Below are 22,851 nucleotides of genomic sequence, written 5' to 3' on the forward strand. Positions count from 1 at the left end.
AGCCAGCCGTAGCAAGCATGGCGGTCAGTCGAGGCGCTCGTGAAGATGCCTTGAAGCTTCGCTTTGCGACCGGCGGCGGGGCTCTATCCGAGGATGCTGTGGTTCTGTTGGTTCCGCGCGGTAATTTATAGTGGATTACATTCGAGTGTTTCCTTCTCTTTTTCCGGAGTTGAAGACGAGAGAGAGGGGGGGGGGGAAAGTAAGGCAAAATTTTTACGACGCCATAAAGGTCAGAGCCGAGATTCCAAGACAAACAAACAAACAAACAAACAAAACGTTTTTTGCAGACAGTGTTCCATGGTAAAGAAGTCTTGGCTTCTCGCGTGCGCGTTCATACAGAACTCAAGTGTGTGTGTGTGTGTGTGTGTGTGTGTGTGTGTGTGTGTGAGTGTGTGTGTGTGTGTGTGTGTGTGTGTGAGAGAGAGAGAGAGAGAGAGAGAGAGAGAGAGAGAGCACTTACTTTCTTGTGTGAGTGTGCGCGTCTTCGTGCGCAATCTCCGAGCTTTCATCCGCTTCTCTCCTTGACTCTTCTTTTTCGTCACCGCCTTTCCGTTATTGCCTCGACGACCGACGCGAAACTTCTTTGCCGAGTTTCGAGCACGCCACGTACGTCGGCGGCTTTCCAGTAAAGAAGAAATTCGTGCGCGCCCCTGTTTTTTTTTTTTTTTCGGTAATTGCTTGCCGCTCTTTTCTCGCGCGTGTATACGTCTTGCTTCTCTTGTTTCTTGAGGAAAAGGAAATACATTTCGACGAGAATGTGCTACTCTTCGTCGCTCTTTTTCTTTTCTCTCTCTCCTTTTTCTACTCGCGGCAAAAGTGAATGTGCCAACAACTCCGTTTGACGGAGAGGGCGCATAATGTAGAACGACGCGTACGTCATGTACGAAAGCTATTGCGGCCGAAAACGAACGGCTGCTCTTGCGTTGCGCGGACCAGAAAGACGTCGTGCTATATCGTGAGATGAAACATCTTACTGTGTATACGCCGGCTCGCATGGCCGACGAGAAGAGTGTGTGGGAACGAGACCGCGAGGTGACGAACAGAACGAGAAAAACAAATTATGAGGAATTCTTTCGGGCCGTAAAACGGAACGAAGAGATTGAAGTGTTGGCGAAATGGATACCGTATAATTACGAACTCGCGAGGAAGGAAAAGAAGAATGGTATCGTAATGGCTTTACAGCGCGAGTTTTTCCGGAGCGGAAGCGATGGGAAAACGTCTGGATTTGTATGCATGCATGTGTGGTTACTTTTGCCTTGAACGATTTTTTTTCCGTCTTCAAAACAGTTTCTATATACTAATGTCTGCAAGATTGTTCCTGCGTACACGGCGTTTGATCTCGGTTGTCAAATGTCGCATCTTGTATGCCAGGCCGTACGTTATTGGTTGAGAGGTGTACACGGATGCCTTGGAGTGTGGTCTCCATAGTGTGTCGATTGTGAATTCGCCGCCGCAGCTTTCGCGGCAAAACAAGTTGAGTTCCGAACAACATCTATAGTGTTCAAAACGTTTCGAGACATGCTCGGCGAGCTGCTTCAGGTATCGATCGTAACGACAGCGCCAATACAATTGTCCCGTCCGCAAGTCGTGTGCGGTTTCCCGGTCTCAGTTGCTTGTGTCAGGAGAAAGATGGGAAGCAGCGCTGCTTTCCGACGATATCCTGGCGACTACAAAGAACATACCTGTGCCGTCGGGATTAACCGTATAGCGGGGACGTTCCTTGCGAATTACCGAGTGGCTTCTATACTTCCAGCGAAGACTGTGTGCACTTCGATTTACGCTGTAGCCTCGTTATCGCATTGATGTGACTTCGGAGCCTACTTCGAACTGTCGTTTTAAAACCGTCGCGCGTCGCTGCAGTCTCATCCAAACTTCGCGTGCCGTCTTCCGTTTCCACACGTGAGCGGACCAAAGCATTCGCTATACAGAAAAGAACCGCGGGGTACCACTTGAAGACGTGTCTGTTTCTTGGCGTCGCATCTCGGAAGAATGCGCAAGGGTTCATACCAGCGGGGTTATTCGACCGAGGCTGCTTCCGGCCGGCTGCCTGCTGAGTTCGTTAGACATCTATATACCCACCTCAAGCCAGCAGGCACCATGCCGTGACACTGTGCACTCTTGGGCTTCTTGTCTGGTGAGAAAGAGGAAGAATGTCTATTCGAGAAAAATAAATTGCCGAGTGTGTATACACCGTAGGATGCAGTAAAATATGCACAATTAAAAAAACGTTTGCATGTCACTTGTGTTCATGCAGCGGCGTTGCTATGCGACTGCAATATAAACCAGGCTTTGCTGTAAGGCTTCTCTGTATGTCTCGTCACATCGCGGCCCTTACGAGCGCACGCTTGTTTTGATGTACACAGTATACGTGGAGTCAGCGGTGCGTTAGAGAAGAAAGAGCTGGAAAGAAATAAAACAGAGAGATCAGCGGCATACCGCATGACGGAATAGACGTAAATGAAAAAAACAAACAAACAAACAAACAAACAAACAAGCTCGTGGGGTGGTTGGTGGTGAGGTAGAAGACGGCGCCGGCTGCCAGCCGCCCCGGCAATAGGCTCTTCATTAGACGGGCGCCAATCAGAGGCACATTCAAGCGAGCGGCGGATCGACCAATCGGGAAGGGAGAAATGCGAAACTTGAAATCCGACACCCGTTACGTCATCATCCATCATACGCGATCCCCCTCTCCTCCTCCACCGCCAGCTCGGCTTCGTCTCTCCCTCACGTCGACGGTGTCGGTGCCTGAAATAGCAGCCGCCTCTCTCCCGCAGGTGCACCCGCGAGATCTTCAAGCCGCCATCGGATCCGCCGACGTCTAATTCCACTGCACGTCACAGTTGGATAGCACCAGCCTCCGCATTGCCTCCCTCCGCTGCTGCTGCGGCTTGCACCCTCGGGCTCGTGGAGACAAAGAAGGCGGTTTTAGTACTCAATGAGATTTGTTTTGTTCCTGCTACGCTCCTTTCTTTACGGAGCTGACGGGAGGGGTTGTGGCGGCGTCGCCAGACAGTGGCGTGCGAGTCGCGCACACCGCTGGAAAGGCGGGAAAACAGCGTCTGAGGTTCCGTCCGACTGTCTGCCTGCCTCGGAGCGTATAGGGTTGGTCGGAGAAGAGCGGCCGGGTCTTCCATCAAACGCAGTGCGGCAGGTTGTTTCACTCGAGAGTCGGTGCGTGGCAGTTAGCCAGCTGAAGTCGTGTGCTCTGCCTTTCTCCCGTCCTCGTCGCCCCGCCCGTCTCTCTCGCGCAGATGAATCGGTTTCTGCGGGCAACGTTCGTGCGCCTGGTAATGGAAGAAGTTCGACGTTCGCGCGACTTGTTGTTTTCTCCCCGCGTTCGGTTGCGGCTGCGAACAGGAACGATTGTTCCGCGCTCTCTCTGTGGGAGAAGATGATGACTATCGGGCTAATTGCGAGAGACGCGCGGCGGGCCGTTCCGCTGTCACTGGCATGTGACAAAAGAAAGGCTTAGCTCGAATCTATAGTTTCGTTTCCGTGTTGTTTGTTTTTCCCGCCATAGTTCCCCCTTCAGAGCCTATAGGAACCAGCATGCCTTGCTGCGATGCACTGCAGAAATGCTGTTCTTGTAAGCAGGTGTTTTTTTTTTTCTGCAATGACAGGGAACACAGTGGCGGTGCCTTTGTGAGGTGTTAGATAAAGAGAGAGAGAGAGAGAGAGAGAGAGAGAGAGAGAGAGAGAGAGAGAGAGAGAGAGAGAGAGAGAGAGAGACTGGGAGAGTACGTTACGGGGCAACACCGGGCGCCCTCCCGTGATCGCATCGTCGTTTAGAGCAAGTTTTTGTTAGCAACGATGGTATACGCTGTACGACACATGCCGTGTATGTGGTACGCAACTTCCGTGAGGCATATCGCCATGGAAAGCTATGTAAAACGAATGACGCTGAATGATGGTCGCTCGTTTCGTGTCGTTCTTCGTATTCGTGGCCGCTTGTTGTTTTATTTGCGCGCAGCTGCGAATGGTTAGTTCGATTGATTGATTAATTGATTGATTGATTGATTGATTTGGGGGGTTTAACGTCCCAGAACCACCGTATGATTATGAGAGACGCCGTAGTGGAGGGCTCCGCGAATTTCGACCACCTGTGGTTATTTACCGTGCACCCAAATCTGAGCGCATGGGCCTACAGCATTTTCACATCCATCGAAAGTTCAGTCGCTGCTGCCGGGAATCGAACCCGCGACCTGCGGGTCAGCAGCGGAGTACCTTAGCCACTAGACAACCGTCGCGGGGTGCAAATGGTTATTTATTTATTTATTTATTTATTTCGACATACTGCCAATCCCATCAGTGATTTTAGCAGGAAGGGCGTGAACATAAAAATTCGAATAGGTACACAATAAAGACATACATCGCGATAAAGTACAGAATGAAACTAACAGAATCGGATCATATAACAATTTCAGATCAAAGAAGGCATAAAACATTAGTGTAAAGAAAAGTTGTCAGAAGAAAATAAATGCAGCGACTTGGTTGACACATTGGTTGACATATTGGCATATGCATCAAGAAACACAACAAGAAATTACAGCAATAAGAAACTACCTAACTACCCTACTAGTTCATTTGTGTGTGGCTATTGCGGACACGCGTCATCAGTAATTTTATAATACTCGGTTACCTACTTTCCACCGGCCTCTAGGTACGCCTTTGGCACAGTTCAGCTTAAAGGAGTATACTTTGTATACTTCACGTACTTAACGTCCAACTCGACATATTACGTGGCAACTGCATAGAATAATTGCATTAGTTTCTAATCTAATGCATTGGGCGGCTATATGTAGATACTAATGTGCAACATCACGCAGTGCAGTATCATTCAGATACAGATACATCTGACAATGCTGCGGATGGGAAAGTTTGGACGCAGATAAGGCTGCTGGGCAACTCGACCACGACAGTGATCACGTGATGGCCTTATGGAGGGTCCATGTAGCTGAAAGTGATCGGGGCGTCGTCTTCGGTCGTCGCGGACGACCGACCAAACAGGTCGCGCCACAAGAACGCGTCCACCCGCGGGGTTTGCACGGATTAGCGTCAGGGGCGCGGTTACATACCACAGCGTCGGCGTCTTTCGCCGGCCAAGAAAGTCTCTTCTTCTCCGCTTAATCCTAGACACGCCGCTTTTATCCGCCTCATCCGCCATCTTTCTTCGCCGGATCATGGCAAGCCCATGGAGCAAATAGTTGCGTGCACTACAGTCAGGCGCACGTTTGACGCGTCCACGCACCATGTGCACAGCGAAGGACACGTTTACTGAACCGGCTCTCCAGGGGCTTGGCTGAGCTCATCTCTGTAAACAGCATGTATACAGTTCAGTTCACTGTTAAAAGGTACATACAACGTACAGCCCCTCACTTTGCCGGCGTTCTAGCTGCAAATCGGAGATTTCGAAAAAAAAAAGAGCGAGAGAGAGAGAGACGAGGTCATAGATATATCGAATGAAAATGTAAGGTTTAAACAGAACTCTATATATTTTTGTCGCATGCACAATAGTATAATTACCGGCTTTTATATTTTGGTGTCACGTTATACTCTGCAAGTACGTGTTTCGGTGTACGTTCCCGTACTTCCCAGATTGTATAATACTGTCACTGCACATAAACTTAGATCGCAGTATGCACACACGCGGCATTGTTACAGACAGGGTTCTACACACAATTCATTGTGACAGCTTCATCTAACTATGCGTCGTGTTCCATGTCTATTATGTCACGTATAGATGTACACTGGAGACATTATTACGTAGTTGTGACGTTATACGCAGCACGTAGCTTGAAATGGGCGTCTTCTTATATGGGAATAAGAAAGTATACGATTTTACATGCCCCGAGAAGTAATAAACTTATACCGCAGTATGCATAACACTTCCTTTCAAGCTATAGTTTTCAATCCGATTTCTCGTCGGGCGTACCTTAACGGCGCTTCCCTTTCTTGGTGAACGACGCGAGAGCATTAGCGGAGGAATCGAACTGACGGCGAAAGGTGAAGTGCTCGAGCGTGATTCGAAGGGAGCTAGTTCTCCAAATATATGTAATCGAATGGCCGGCGCCGTCTCAAAAATGAGCAAATGCGTGGAATGCAAATGCGACTTTGTGTGTAGAGGCTGTGGTGAGCGCCGTTGAACCGGCCTTATCGCGGTGGTCTTTCGTGGCGGCCGTGTTCCGGACACGCAGCAAGTATTACCGATTACCGCGGTGCGACCCTTCTTCCTTCTCATTGATCCAAGTGCGAGCGAACGACCGTCGCCGCGTGTCTGGACCAACGCTTTGTGTAGATGAGGGTGCAGAGGTCAAACAAATAACTATAAAAATAGAGTTCCTGTCCGCTGCAGCGAAGCGTCTGCAGAAAAGGGGTTCCCGGAACGGGCTGGCAGCCGGGAAGCGTTTGTATCACCGGCTTCTCTTTCCTTCCCGACTACTATCCCTTTATTCGCTGCACTTCACTTTGGATCAAGTATACTTGCGAGTTCAGTCTCTAAGCAAGACTGCCCTTTTTTTTTTAATCGCCGATTGTAAAGACCAAAGAGCCCCCGAGGACGTGGTTGTACCTATAGGCTAAGATAGTTCAAGTCCCTCAGTGATAAAAAAAACAACACGAAAGAGGTGAAGCCTGTACCACCGTTATAGGCCGTGCCACCATATATAAGGTATACCAGGTCTGAGGACGTGGAAGTTACATGACGGACCGACGACCGCGGGGTCTCGCATGAACCAGGAAATGTCTGCGATAGATGGTTTATGTTTAGGTCGCCCGAGCCGTGCTAAACATGTCACCAAAGCTTTGTCTCCCACGCAGTTAATTACAATAAACTGACAAATGGTCATTGAACTGTAAGGAAATGTCGCTGGAACCAGTGCTACAACCCTGCTTTGCTGCCAATGGAGGTTGACAAGACTATATTTGTACCTAAGGAGCACACGTGGGAGTTTACATATATATATATATATATATATATATATATATATATATATATATATATATATATATATATATATATATATATATATATATATATCTGGTAAACCTTGCATGACGTGGCTGTTTAATATGGCGAAATTAGACTTGTTTGAGCGTGTGTTTTCGTGGGTTCCGCCATTTTGATTTTTCGCCGCGCGCCCGGGCGTTCGGCTCTGAACTTGGAGCGTGACCGATGCATGTGTCTGTGCGCAGGTTGACAAGGCCGGCTTCACGTCGGAGGCCGAGCTGAAGCCCCCCCTGCCGGGCGGCCACCCCCACCACGAACCCGGCAGCCCGCGCACCGCGGTCGCCTGCTCTTCGTCCTCGGCCAAGCTGAAGAAGAAGAGGCCCCTGTGCCGCTTCTGGAAGCTCGGCGTTCCCTCCTCTGCCTCCTCGCGGAGCCGCCTCGTCGCCCTGCTGGTCGGCATCGCCACTCTAGTCCTAGTCGCCGTCGTCGCGTCGCTCGTCTACACACGTAAGCCTAATCGTGCCTGTGTCTGTACAGTGTAGGGGTTCAAGAAACGCACACTCGCCATACAAGAACAGAACACAATCGACGTCTCGGCGCCCAATATGGCTGCCTCGTTCACCTTGTATATATGGGCGTCGATACGTCGATTCTGTTGTTTCGGGTTCTCTTTCTTATTTGGAGTGTATACGCTTTCTTGAACCATGATTTTTGCTCGCCAGACAAGTTTTCGTCATACTCTAGAAGTCATAGTATAGGGGCAATATGCTCAGGAACATTGTCCCCTTCTGACATTCGTTATTTCCTTGTAATGCCCTTGCTGTGGAATTGTTATTGTCAACATGTGGGCAGCGGTGACGTCAAAATACTGCCATTCGTGTAGCGTCTATACATTGAAAATGCGTGCTCTTTTCTAGCGCTGTATTGCGATCAGTTAGAAATACTTCAAAAAAAAAAACAGTCCACTACTGCAGAATGTGTTTTTGTTTTTCCTTTTTTTGGTTGCGGTCTGACAAAAAAAAGTTTGAAATTATGGAACGAAAAACTGAGCTGGTCGAGTCAACAGCGGTGCAATAGCAAGGTAGTAATAAGTTACTCGACTAAGCCGGAATTCCGCGATCATATCAGGCGCTATTTACAGCCGTTGTTGAGCAACGAGGGCATCGCTTGTTTACTGCTGCCGTTTGCTGTAAGAGTTTGAATGGGTACACTTCTCCAGGGCACATAACTTCAATGATGTTCAGCACACATAACTTTAATGATGTCCGATGAAAAACGTGAGAAGCCTTCGTTAAAAAGCTTAAATCCTCAAGCAATGAACATTCCTGCCGAATGCAGTAGAAATTGTAAGTCAGCCCCAGCGTCGTAACTTACAGTCAATACACTCGGAAATCCTTCAGTATAACATATATGCTCATTTCTCAATCATTCGTCAATGCGTGAACGGCGGTACATGAATAGCTCCACCACAGTAGTTATCTTACCGTATAGTGGCGCCTTAACTTTGGTTGACTTTCCCATCTTTCTCCTCTTCGCAGTGTACACAAGGTCCAAGGTGGATGTTAGGAAAGAAGAAATACGGCAAGACCCCGAAGGTGAGTTTGCTATAGGAGGCGCTCTACTTTACACGTAGTCTTGATTGATACGCTGGCTTGTGTGTTCCATATTGATTTCAGTGATCATATAAACTATTCCTCTATCGTGCAGAGCCACAGAAACCTGGCTAAGCAAGCTCACATGTCAAACGGCAAGTGAGCTTGTTCAGTCCATAGACTTATCTGCGAAGCTCACATAATGCACGCTTTTAGAAGCAGGACACTTGTCGCTACGCTCATACACTCTAAAAAAGTAGAGGAGGAAAAGGGGCATCGAGTTGCTCCTTTAGAGGAGTAGCTAACTTGCCACAGCAATTACTCCATTTTAGGTGTAACTGTGGAGTTACTCCGATCTCCCGTGGTTTCTCTTCAAGAAAGCAACAGTTAGCAAAAGAAAAACCAGGTTTCGGTTCACTTAACCAACCTTTCGAAGTGCATGCAGGCATTTGATCAGATGTGCAAGCAACACATTCAGAAATAAATTTAGTCAAATTTGGAGCAGACACAGGGGATTCGAACTTACGACCACTCAGTCAGCATGCACGTACACAAACCACTACACCACAATACGGCACCGTCTAAATAGAAACAGGCTTGTGTAGGCACTGATGGGTCGTTTACACACGGCGCCAACATTTACCTAGAAAAAAAAAAAAACGGGCGCTTTACTTAACAAGGAGGAAAGTGTCCCTCCTTGCCGTGACGTGTGCAATCTTTCGCGCACATTTCATCTTTTGGGGGACCAAAGAGCCTTTTTCGGGGTAGCTGCGCAGTTCCTCCGGAAAATTTTTTATAGTGTACCTACGCTACAGCAGGCTCAGGGAGACAAACTTTTTCATGCTCTACATATAATCAGCTATTCGTGCATTACGCTCAACACGCTTTTGAGAGAGAGTACTCGTATACGCGCGTGGAAAAGCCTGCAGAGTAAACATAATAAGCCAGTCCGCGGCGGCGTTTGGCCCTCCGGGATGACCTCCCGCTTGTTTCTTCGAACCTTTCGACCTGGAAATATAAAAAAAAAGAGGGCAAGGCAATCTTCCGTGCGTGTCCGCAATGTTTGTCTCGGACCGAGCGCACGCAAAAAAAAAAAAAAAAACACTTGAAAGTCTCGTCACCGCGTTAACGTCGGGAGTCTGCGGGCGCGTCGCCATGCATAAACACACTCGACGAGGAAAAATAACCAAAATAAAGTAAACAAGAAAGGCCAGAGCGAGAGTGTGCTGCGTGGATGTGCGTGAGAAAGCATGGCGTTCCGTATTCATTTTTCATTCCGCCCGAGCTGGTTGCAGCTGCTACTGTTAATTGTTACTGTACTGCCGTGTGTTTTGCGAGTCCTCGGTCGAGCGAACCTATCGCGACAGAAGATCGGCGCGGCGGCGTACGTAAGCGGTGGCGGACTGTTTCTTTTTTCTTCTTTTTTTCCGGATATATTTAAAATAATTTTATATGCTGTGGCAGATGCGCAGGTTTCTTTAAAGAATGAAAAAAAGAATGACACCTCCGTCTCTTTCAGTAGGTACTGAAGGCACGGAAAACTCTTTGTTTTTAACCGAGGAAAAAAAAACACGATAGAAAGCCTCACAAAACTTGATTATGAAAACGCACACGCGCACTATGCAAATGCAATTAGGAGCAAAAAAATGGGAAGCTTGCGGAACCGGGCTACTTCTTGCATATTGTCGTTTGCCTTATATACCAATTCTGAGCATGTGCTTTTCTAGCATGCCCGACACGTTGCTGCTGCTTTCATTCTTCGCGTTAATCGTTAAAATATGCAAGTTAAGCTTTGTTTACTTCGTGCCCGCGAGGACCACAGCCTTGGGTAAACAAATGGCTAGGCGTTCAGTACACATATATGCGTTGGATGCATATATATTGAGAACGCAGTTTGCAGCGAAACCGTGAATGCCTTTCTTATTTCGCTGTCTGTATAGATGCATATTGCGGGGACGTCGTCTTTGTCTACAAGCGATGAGCTTGTGACTCCCGTGCCGCTTCCCTGTGCATTGTTTGCGCGCCCGATCGTTAAGTGACGATAAGGGACATCTCACGCGCTTTACAGGTGAACGAGCTCACTCGTCGATGACTTTGACAACGTCGCAGTGCGTTTTGTCTTTGCTCTGGCGCCTCCCTTCGCTTGGCATTATGGTCACGCGAAGAAGAGACTCCGAAGCGGCCGCGATGGGGCGGGGATGACTATGTGAGGTACAGGCACACAGACGCAGGACGCGACGAGCACTTTGTTTGACCATCTGTCAAGAAGTTGTGGGAAGGCAATTAAGGTGGAAGCATGAACCCATACTTCACGTTGCTTTTCTTCAATCTTCACCCCCTCCTTCGTATTGTGATCATGCTCTTTCTCTCTTTCTCCCACTTCAAAGATCAATGACGTCTGTTAAGGCTGTACGTTTCGAGAAACTAATTGCCGCCGTGGTCTGTTCGTGCTTACTTATTCTTCTTCTGTCTTTAGTATTTTTTCCGCCTCTTGAAAACTGCGCACTTTTGTTTGTCAGCGTCTCTCGCAGAAATTAGTGCATGGATACGATGCCCATAATTCTCGTGACACCTCAGGTATCCAGATGATGATTGGTATTGATTGCGCCGCGCCGCCGTTCAGCTTTGTCTTTGTCTCTCTGTTTTCCCTCTTCCCACCTTTATCGTTAGTTCTTTGGTTGAGTGAGCGGTGAACCTCTGTTTTAGATGCTATTGCAACATATGCTAATATACCACCTGGTGCTAACGACCCTCTATACCGAAGATCTGTGCTCTTCAGCTGTAAGTGGCTGCTGACGTGTATTGGGCTGGCTCTTCATTGATGCGGAGTATTCACCGTGGAGAAATTCGCGCGCTTTATTTTAAATGTAGTTAGCTAGGTTACATAGCTTACAGTGGACTGGATTAGTATATTCAAGATCTTTATAGCTTTGATAGTTGAATGATGAAATGGAAGACACAGTCTTGCGAAACTGTATATCGCATGGTCTATACTGATATGGGGACGAAAAAAAGAAAGAAAGAAAGAAAGAAAGAAAGAAAGAAAGCAAGCAAGCTTGAGTATATACGAATCAACGATTAACGAGTATTGGGGCTGTTCATTCTAAGAATGCGTGTGAAACGTATCACAAAAGACCGGATGATAGTATAGGCACAGATTTGCAGTACTTATGTGCGTGTTACCTCGTATTTTTAAAGCGACGTTTGGCTTTTGATCTCCAGGACAACGCGTTAATTCGGGACAGCGCGTCATTAGCGCGTTCAAATAATTATGTGTGCGTCATCCGTATACACACCTTGGGCAGCAACTCGTGCAAATGGTCGCATGCAGCGAATCTCGACGAGGTGGCTTAAGTCGAATTCGATGACTCCGTAGAGTTTACCTCCCGTCCCGAGTCGTATACGGCTCGCAACACGCGGGGCAAAAGTCGGCTGACGGTGACGGCTACCGCGCACGTGGCATCTCGAGCGCGCCTCGACTCTCTCACCTGGCCTGTGCTCCTCATTACCTATGGTCGAATTCCCTCGTACCCGTAACAGTTCGGGTGCACTCGAGAGCCACGGGTGAAGACCCCTGGCTTGGATGATGAAGTAGAGAGGGAAGAGCGGGAGTGTATAATAAGCGTTCGAGCAGAACGGCGAATGCGGCCGCAGCATTCACCCACACACGCGCGCTGTCGCACGTCAGACGCGGCGTTCTTTCGCGCCACGGGTTCGGCCCCCCAAGAGGATAGGTAGGAAAAGGGAGAGAGAGAGGAGAACGCTGGCGTCGTTAGCGTCGTTAACGTCGAGTGCTTTGCTCGCCCGCAGAGGCGACCTGCCGCGCGAGGGTTTTCGGCTAATTCCCAGCGCAATAAGCTCATCCGCACCACCTTCGAAGCTTCGCGTGGGTCGCGAGGGAGGACGACCTGCAGCTGAGTTTTTGCTGTCGCTTTGCTGTTCTGCCGCGCATACACAGCCTCCATGGCGTCTCGGGGCCTTGCTCATTTATAGACGCGAACACCCTCTTCATCTTCCTCTCCACTCGCTGTTTCTCGATTTCTCTCCTTTCTTAACCAGCGCCCCTCATTGCTCTACTTTCTTGATATATGGCACGGCATATATAGGTACACGTTTACATATGCTCGCTTCCTTGCCAGGTTGTTGTTTGGTCGGTAACGCAAACTAGGTAAGCGAAGTTTACTTTAAAATGGGTTAAATAAATCAGCTTAATTTTCATTCGATAGGGGCACAAAGACGATACACGAAAAGCGTGTCGAACGCGTTGTAGGACAATTCGACACGATTGGCCGTCAGAATTACTCCTATACACGTGTACGCTGCCGCAGTTCGCGCCTGTGATGTACCCCCGTCGAAGGTTAATGCGTTTCACGGCCGAGCTTTATCTTACCGTCAAAGTTAACAACTATACAGTGAGTTATTAACTGCAGATGTGCGATAATCATATGAATACGAGGCAGGTTGCGGCAATTTCGACCGTCATATTTTCTTTAAAGTGCACCCAAAGCTAAGTACACCGGCTTCTAGCATTTTCACCTACATCGAATATGCGACTGCCGCGTCCGGGTTCGAACCCGCAACCTTCAGCTCGGCAGCCGAGGACCGTTCGACGGCGCGTGTACGTATGCCGAACTAAAACTTTCTATACATTCGAGTTCTCCTCGGTGTTTTTGTTTCTGGTGGATTGACGAAACGTACAGGGAGAATAAAAGTAATAACGGACCCGTTGTATTATATTGTTCTGGTCGTCACTCACAGTATCGATAAACATAATACCAAAAGGGAGGCACTGCCAGGGGATACAAGGCTTTGTCGCTGTCTCTAAATGTATACGCCTGTGCGAAAAAGGAAGAAGGGTCGTAACAAAACAAATTAAAGGAAACTTTGCGTTCTCTTTCTGTTTCTAGCTCGATCGCGAGAACAGAGAGAAAAGCTGTGTCGCTGAGAGAATGCTCATTAGCCGCTCGGCTGTCGATTTCTCCCTCTTCTTCTTCATCGTCCCGTTGTTTCCTCCCTCAATTATACTGCGGGAGAAACGTAATTCAATAAGCAGCCGAGTAATTACGGAAAGGGAAAAGAGCCCGAGACCGCGCTCTGTCGGTCCCACGTGATCGGTCCATTGGGCACACGTGCTGTGCGGTGGCGGCGCTGCATGCCATTGTGCGCCACTACGCGGCTTTGGGGAAACAAGCGCGCTGCATGGGGCCTTTTTCTTCATGTATACATCGCACGCAGGGTACAACGTGAACTCTGTGCGGGGTAATCAACGGAGCTAGAGTTCTTTTTCTTCCTCGGAGAAACCGATTGCATCGGCGTGCATTGGAGTCGTGGGCAATTTAGCGTTCGGACGAGAGTGGGCGTTACATAAAGAGTTCCGCGGAAGAACGAGTTGTGTTTGTCGGTTAGTGGCTCCTTTGTGTCAGTGTATGCGCATCAGTGAGCATGCGTGTGCCGCGGGTTGGAACAGCAGTGGTGTGCGCACAACTTTCGGACATCATTGCGCGTAGTTAGGCGGTATAGTGAAACATATTGTTAAGTGCTGCTTTTTTTTTAAGTATGGGGCATAGCACCGCAAACTCGGCAGGAACCCATGTCTGTCCCTCGCAGTTTTCTAACGTATACTCGCTCATTATGGTTTACACCGGGTACGTAATCAAGTGATGAGGGAACCAGTGCGATAGATTCGTAGAAGTCTGTTCTCGAGTTTCTTTGTTTTCTTCTACACCTTGGAGTTTGTTTCTTATGTTCTTGGTTCACTGGCATACATGCTTCTCAATTAACCCCATCAACTCATTCTTGCTACGTTTCTGGTTTCCACGTAGAGTAAACTTCTATATGACCCCCCCCCCCCCCCCCCCGCTCTCAATCCTTCGAAGCTTCCTCTCTGTTGAAGCTTTCAAGGAGAAAATAAACATATTTTGATCGTGTGTGGTTATGGATGGGATATCTTGCTCACGCCATAGGTTGGCACACAGGACCCGTGCCCCCCCCCCCCCCCCCATCCCCAAAAAATTTTGCCCACGCCCCTGACGCCAACCCCGACGCTGATCATCACTTCTAGCGCCTATAGCTGCTCTTGCTACCCCACGCCTCCCAGAACAGACTAACGTGTCAACTTTACAACTTGGTGTAGCCGTTACCACGCGGAACTTCGCGGTGTTGTAAACGCTTATCGCGACAACGGTGACCGCGTTTTGCGCCATGTTAAATCGCACCCTTTTTTCTTGTGGTAACAGGAAATGGATGCCGTGATACTACTGTATTCGCTGGATGTTATCGCTGAGCAAACACATGTTTTCCTGTCCTATAATATATATATATATATATATATATATATATATATATATATATATATATATATATATATATATAGAGAGAGAGAGAGAGAGAGAGAGAGAGAGAGAGAGAGAGAGAGAGGCGGACCGCGCAGGTGAAACGACTGTGTGTACGTACGTGTTGACCGCGGTATTTCGCCCGAACGAGCACGCGTGAACCCTCTCCTCGATTCGTGACGCCGAGTCATCCCCGCCAGAAATTTCGTCGTCGTAAAAAACGACCCCGCCACCCGGTGGGGTATCTCTCGTACCATCGCGACGCGACGACGCCGTATAGCCGCTGCGTATACCACGTGACTGAAAGTTCGGCGCCGTTATCTCCCCTCGCGATTCGGTATCGTGTCTCCGCTGCGGAAGCAAGCGAGCTGACACGTCCCGACGGTCGGGCGACGGTCCCCACCTGAAAAACCGTTCCCCTGACGACTGTGTTTGACTGTCGACGTGCCGCGTTACATACATACACACACATTTTCGCGAACTTCCACCGCGATGTCGACACCGGAAACGACCGAGTTGCAGAAACGCGTGTGGTGCATACAACGAGTCATCTTTATCTGTTAATTTTTTTTTCTTGGTTTATACCGCATGACTCCCTCGGCTGTTTTTTTTTTTATTGTTTGTCTTTGCCTTCCACAAGCGCATGCGTCCTGCTTTCAAGAACAGCTCATACGTTTCTCGGAAAACGTCTCAATCAACCAACCGCGTCGACGGCAAAGCCAAACAACAGAGTCATCAAGAGAGAATTGACGGTGTCGAGCTCGCGCCCGTCGTGTTGTCTCTGAAAACCCCGGCTATTGCTTTTTACGGTCGGCCGATGCCTCGGAGGTGTGTTGTGCATGCACGCATCGCCGCACCGACGCCACCCACGCCTACGGTGCGGCGAAATTGTTTCTTCTAAAGAAAGAAAGTAATAGAGAAAACCCACCGGCCCGCAAAACAAACGGTTTTCTCGTGCCAGAAACTCGGTGAAAACGCAGGTGAACTTGTTCTCTTTTTTTTCTCTCTCATTTCCGGCTTATATACGTAGCACCTAGTGTACACCTGTGTTACGCCGCTTTTTCGGTATACAGCCGCCAGGGGTGCATTTTTCCTTTGTCGGCAAAGGGGCTTCTTCTCCCGGGGTTATTGAAATGTAAAACGATTTGCGTTTTCGCGCGTTCGCCCGAAATTGCCCGACAGCCGCTGTAATACGTGCGGGGTGGCGTTTACACCGATATTACTTCGATGCCTTCGCGTTTCCTTCCTGTCGCTTGCAATATGCCGAGTCGCTCCTTCGCCCATGCGCCACAGAGAGGGCGCTCGGGAGGCGTGCGCGGCGGGCGACACCTGTGGGCCGGATTGGGCGATGGGCAAACATGGCGCGGCCCGGGTCTTAATGACAGAGCTGCAGCGCCAGTGGGGGCCTATATAGATGTGCCACTTCTGTGTACAAAGACAGAGCCACCACCAGAGGGACAACACCTCTCACTAGGCCTCTTGGTGGGAGAGAACGCGCATGCGCCAGCGTGTTGCAGCTGCAGCCCTGTGATAAAAGTCGTGTGCGGGGGTCCGCACCCCCCTGTAATCACTAGAGTGCCCGGCTTCTTCGGGAGGCAGACTGGAGTGAGAGCGCGGTGGTTTTCACGCGAGAATACAGTGAATCAAAGAAAGGTGCCGTTGGGGCCGAGAAAAAGATGGTGTTTTTTTTTACGCGCTTTTGAAGCAGTGAGCGTTAGACCTGCTCCGCCCTTATTCCTTTACCCTCTAATCTGTTTATTATTGAAGGTTGGTTCGTGACGATATATTTGGAAAAAGCGCTGCCGGCGTCTTTATTCCCCCCTCCCTTTTTTTGTTAGCTCGACTATGTTAAAAAGAGGGAGAAATGATATTATTGAACCGTGGCTCAGCAATATGTGGAATTAACCTGCTTCAAACCTCGCCCAAGGTGAGAGAAATACACGGACAATTGTAAGTCTGTATACATCGGCGTTGCTTCCCACGTATTCACGAAAACAGTATTTTTAGCTTCCTTTTCTCTTTTTTTTTCTCTTTTTCGACGAGAGGTGCACGATTCCCAGTACAAAGAGGGGCGCAAAGATTTCTTTTTAAGATTAAATTAAAAGTTGGGTGGTGGTCCCGTAGCATGGTGGCATGCAGCATCAGCCGGCGAACGAGATAGCGGGAGATTACAGCAATAGAGGCATACAATAAAGGAAGTAGTGGTCGCCAACTGCAATGGCTCGCTTTCCAGTCAGTTGAGTGGGCGGGTTCGGCTGCGGCTTATACAGCAAGAGCTGCCCAGCGTTGCAGCCAGCTAATGCGGAGCGGGGACAGCACACGGCGTTTTTGAAATATCTTTGTTTCCACTTTTTTTTTGTTTTCTCTTTAGTGCGGCGTGGAATCCGCTTCATCGACGCCCGCTGTAAGTTCTTCAGTCACGTTTCTCCAGTCGCGTTTTCAATTACGCACTGACTGGAAAGACAGTCATTGAGTGAGACTCGAGATGGTCACAACCGACTCCGCGCAATAATTAACCGGCTGCAGACCTTATGGAGCGCCATCAGCTCTTGTGTGTGTCTCGTTCCGGCGTGGTCCTTTCATTCGCCCTGCGCTGTCTTGTGCCATAATCATCTACCAACTTCGTCAACGAATTTTAGGCGTCATCTAAGAATAAAAAAAGAAAGTTCCCTCCTCTATCCCTTTCCGTGATGTCTAGGTTTTTGTTTTTGTTTTTCATTTTTTTGTTCCTGTTGGCAGTTCAAACTTCTTCCGGGTCAAATACCCCCACCTTCACTTCTTCTTCGTCTACATATAATTTTCTCTCGGATTTCAGTTGCCCTCAGTAGAGACTTCATTTCGCTTTCGTGGGGGCACTTACTTCCATTTCAGACTTTCTCCACCACTTTTGTCTTTCTCTCTCTCTCTCTCTCTCTAGTCCGTGTAATAACGGTAGTTGCACGTGCGTAATTTCTTCGATGTCTCCTGCGCAGCAAGCAAACCATCAGACCGGAAGTGTGTAACGGTGAAATTGAAGAGAGAACTATATGAAATAAAAAATTGCAGAAAAAAAGCAAGTGCGAGAAAGAACGGCAAATAAACCGGGGACTTTTCCTGTAAGAACGTCTAATGAGGGCACGGAACGAAGCTCTTCCACTCATGACTCTATAATCAGCGACTGGACGAACTTCGAGAGCGCGACCGCGCAAACGGCGAAGTCCAACCAATTTCGGGGAAGAATGACAAAAACATACGTAACACGCGTCACAAAACATTCGTGCGCGCGTATGCTCTCGCGAATGCGTTGCGGATAGTGAACACCGTGATCCGCTTCAATTGGTACGCGTGCTATACAACATTCCGCGTGAGGGCGCTAGCATCGGGAAACAGCGAGTGTTGGAAAGACGCCTGAATGACATTACTCGCTCGGTATACTATAAATGTGACGCATGCATGCGTCCACGTGTTGTACTGATATTATCAAACTTCATTCCACTTCTAAATTATGTCCAGTAAGTATATAACAAAACAACGCACAATATCGAAATTGCGTGCAGTACACCCTTATTTAATGCGTTGCCTCGCGTGAGCCTTGAAGCCCTCTACGCGCGCACACGTATATGCGAACACAACGTGCTCGACCTTGAATTATTCGTTAATGCGTTTTGCTCCTGGAATTCGGGCGTTAACTCCTGACGTCGCACAAAATGTGACATCGCGATAAGCACGAGTAGTGCTTCTTCTTGGCCTAATAATCGGTTCGTTTGAGCAGAAATGACATTATGCAAGACAACCCACCAAGTATTCCGTAGTATAGTATATAATCTGCCATATCTTGTGGGAAGAAAGCCACTAAAGTGCTCACACAGAACACACACGTACGAAAAGGCTGTATAGGCCCGTGTGCTCAGATTTGGGTGCACGTTAAAGAGCCCCAGGTGGTCGAGATTTTTGGAGTCCTCCACTACGGCGTCTCTCGTAATCATATGGTGGTTCTGGGACGTTAAACCCCACACTTCAATCAATCAATTAAGAGCCCACTCGTACACCTCTATTACACAGATACGCTCGCAATAAGCATCGGGGTTCAGTGTGCGTATAACCTTCGCGAAGAGTAAATTTAAACCGACACGACAGATTGTTTTTCGCATCCTCTGTGCGACTTATACCGAGAGCCAAGCAAGTATCGAGCATTCTTGGCCTCGCATAAATACACATCAATCTGGATCGCTCGGCCGTTACGTGCGTCTTATCCACTACCATGAGTTGCTGGGATAGATGTACTACACGGAAATTCGCTATAATGGATGTATATGCTATAATTTAGAGCTGGGAGCTGGCATAAACACACACACCATTTCGGTGTCGCGCGCCTTCATGCGTGTGTGTACTTGGGCTTGTGATCATCCTCTTCGCTACGACTTGAGTCCACTTCTTGTGGCCGATGTGTATCACCTAGAAAAGACCGGGCACTGCCTTCGGGGCCAAAACAAAACAAAAAAAAAGAGAAAGGAAAAGCCTTTCTTGATCTGCCGAGGAGTGTCGCCGCGACAAGCAGTTCTGATACACATTCGCGGGAACGGAACTGGTACAGCTCGCTTGCGAAGTCCCTTAATCCGGCAGTGAGTCAGCGGATTATCGAAGACACTTTTCGCTGATCCGCCCCGCCTGTCTCTTCCCGCGTCGGAGCTTGCCCCCTTCAGGCTACAACGACTGGACGAGATAAGCTTCGTGATACATGTTTTATACCATATCTATAGGTCCATCGAAGGCACGTAATCTGCGACAGGGCCCGTCGGGCGTTTAGTATCAGTGCCTTTTCACAGACGCGCCTGGCTTCGTGACGTATTTATAGGCGCAGCTTGTCCGGCTTGTATATACCAACTTTCTGTGCAGCTTCTTCTTACCTTTGCCCAGAAAGGCGCGCTTCTCTTGGCGACTGCGCGTCCTATAATTGTGTTTATATATAGCCTGTCTCAGGATTAGATCAAGATTATGAGACGTACGTACTTTTCACCCCCCCCCCCCTCCCAACCGGTACACATCTTTATATGTTCCCACGGCAGATATATACCTCTATGTTTAATGGGAAACGGCATCGTTGGAGAGCCGTGCTTTCGCGGATTTCGCAGGAAGGCATCAAAGCGTTCTAATATAGACGCGCCGTTCTATAGTTCTAGTAAGTGTCCCGCTAAGTTCTCGTAGCGATACATGGTGTAGACTTAGGATGTGTTTCTATTTATACGAGACGACGAAGTCAATAGGAGGGCAGTAGACTCTTGGATATCGACGTATACGCTATCAAATGGTTCTATATCTCCTTGCACGAAGATATCTGCGGAGCCCTCGTTAGCGTGGCCTACACTACGCAGGAGAAGGTCTTGCTTTCTCCACTATAGATCCGTATCGTAACAGCAGCCTTCGGCGGCGGGAAAAGCCTTCGCAGCTGTCTTGCCGCGAGGAGAAAATCCCGGCAGATTGCACGGCACGTGTCCTGATGCTGATACTAACTATAACAATGAGATAGAGCTTGATAATTGATTGATATGTAGGGTTTAACGTCCCAAAACCACTATATGATTAGAATGAGATAGAGCTTCCGGCTAAAGATGAATGCACGATATCTTGAGTGAATTTGCTGCATATTCGTCTGTCTCGCAGAATCACGCGGACGAGGTAATCTGTGTTGGGCTGGCGCAGTTCCTCAAGTCATCGTTTCCTCTTTTTTTTTTTTCTCGTGGTTTTCTCGTCGATCGTGTTTATTCGCGGTTCAATAGTAACACTATAACGTCGGAGAATGAAGTCCCAAATCCGCCGGATTTCACTCACGTAGTCCTTGCCGAGGGTCTGAGAACGAACATAATAATAATAATAATAATAATAATAATAATAATAATAATAATAATAATAATAATAATAATGAAAGGGGTGTAACGAACCAAACAAGACGACACGTTTTTTTTTTTTACAAACCGTTTTCTGAAAGACGCTGAGTCAGAACTGACAATTATGAACCCTTTGAACTCATCTCCTCCTACTGTCACACATCATATTCTTGTACTTCTCACGGAAAGCGGCTGCCTAATTTATCAAACTTTACTGCCTTTATAACCCACTTAGCTCAGCGATATTTTTTCGCGCACCTGGTCCAGCCAGGCTTCATCGATGCCGCCATACAGTCGGCAGTCTGAGGGGCTGCGCTTAATCTCGGTCTGTTTATCTCAACAATCGGCAGTGAAAGGTGCGAACCGTTCAATCAAATTACGCTCGTTGACAACACGTGGATGCCCCACTCACACTACGCCGTCTGCCGCCGTTCGACAGAAGAGCAGACGACCCAAGGCGAGACCCATATGACTTCAGCGTGCCTGTCTCGCCGGTAGTCACGCGAATTCCGGCACGTCGGCACTTCGCCGACAGGCTGACGGATGTTGCATCTCGGGCCGGCTGAAACACAACGCTCCCTTAAAAAGCCATATATCCACCCGTCCGCCCTCTTCCTTTTCGCCCCCCTTCGGAAAAGCGGCGTGCCTTTGGGAGCGCAGGGCCTCTCCATCGCTCCACCATGATGCGCGCGGGTCCTCCAACGCGGTCAACCGAGCCGCCATTTGTCACCGTGGCCTCGACGCTTCGCGCTGCCGCGCGCGCCATCTCTCGGCTGAGCTGGATATGAAGGGAGCGCGCCAACGGGCGGCAGTTTCCGATAACTTTCGGTAGCACACCACGGATATATAAGTAGGCAGCTGGCGTCGTTATTTATATGCGGGTATATATAGACGTATATATGTCGGAAGACCGAGCTCGAACCTCCTCTGTTCTTGAACTTGCTTCCTTCCTGAACGTCGGATGGCAAGCGAGCGGGGAGAGAGAGTGAGAGAACAGAAAGTAGAGGGCTAAGGAAAAAAAAAAAAACCATTCGGTGCCCGCAAAGCCGTATTCATCTTCGTCGTGGGAATCCTGCAGGGCGCGAAGAAATCGTTGCGGCGAAGACGAGACTGTCGCGCTGCTACACGCGCCAGCCGTGGCCCCACGTGTCTTTGACGAAGTAATTTCCGTTTTCATCCTTCTTCGCTTACCGCGCGTGCGCAGACGCTACGGGAACGTGGCACATCCAGAGCAGTGTTCGCGGAGGCGTGTGCCATCTCCCATTTCCTTCCGAGGATTTCTTCGCGTCCTTTCGTTTTGTGTCTGTTCACTTCGTTCCTCGTTCGCCTTTCTCAAATTACTCCGGCCATGACCCAGCGCCTTTCGGTGTGGCGCCCAACTTGCGATGCGGCAGCGTTTGGAAGACGCCCACGAATTGTCAGGATAATAAAAGCTTTTCCTCTGGCTATTACAGCGGGGTTAGATTTTTTTTCTCCCTGTTTTGCTGCCTCGATCGTGACATTGATAATAATGCACTATCTGCCCCCACCATTCTGCGTCGTCGAATTCGCGTCGTCGACTTCTTATTGAAACTGTCTCTGAACGAACCGAGCTACCATTTTTTTTTTTAAAGTTTGATTCTCGATTTAATCTTTTTCTGCATGGCGTCCCGTACTCCACTATTCTATATTCCTTCTAACCCCCCCCCCCCCTTCAAGAAAGAATTGAACTGCCGCAGCTATAGACGGGCAAGATATCGTATAGTGTCACGACCGCAACGAACAGGTGACAAAACGTTAGATCTGCGGAGCTGCCCAGCTGTGGCAGTCTCCTTTCGATCGTTACGCGACACGGAGAAGTGGCGAAGAGCAACCGCTTTTAAAATCGTTCTTATACTCTTCGACTCTGCCCTGTTCCGTGCCTTCTCGTCGCGAAGCGACGCTTCATCATCCCTGGCGTGTCAAAAGTTTGAAAAGTAAAATAAAAGAAAATGAGACGAGATAAGAAGAGTCGTGTCGAACGAGACCGTCTCGACCTCTCGCATCGGTCTCCGAAGATGGTCTCGTTGATGCAGGAAGAAGAAGAGACGGTGAGGTATCGCTTTTCTCGAAACACGCAGCAGTGCGGCTGATAAAAA

At 48.7% G+C, this 22,851-nt stretch overlaps 1 protein-coding gene across 4 annotated transcripts in view; it reads left to right on the top strand.

Moving 5' to 3' along the window:
• LOC119169689 (uncharacterized) overlaps window positions 1-22,851 on the top strand; it is a 489,699-nt gene that overhangs the window by 432,305 nt on the left and 34,543 nt on the right. For all 4 annotated transcript variants that reach the window (XM_075886975.1, XM_075886976.1, XM_075886977.1 and 1 more), the window contains exons 3-4: window positions 7,192-7,453; window positions 8,485-8,541. In XM_075886975.1, coding sequence (XP_075743090.1) covers window positions 7,192-7,453; window positions 8,485-8,541 — 319 coding nt within the window. The remainder of the gene's footprint in view (window positions 1-7,191; window positions 7,454-8,484; window positions 8,542-22,851) is intronic.

Source organism: Rhipicephalus microplus, chromosome 2 (assembly GCF_043290135.1).
Source record: "Rhipicephalus microplus isolate Deutch F79 chromosome 2, USDA_Rmic, whole genome shotgun sequence".
Lineage (NCBI taxonomy): Eukaryota > Metazoa > Arthropoda > Arachnida > Ixodida > Ixodidae > Rhipicephalus > Rhipicephalus microplus.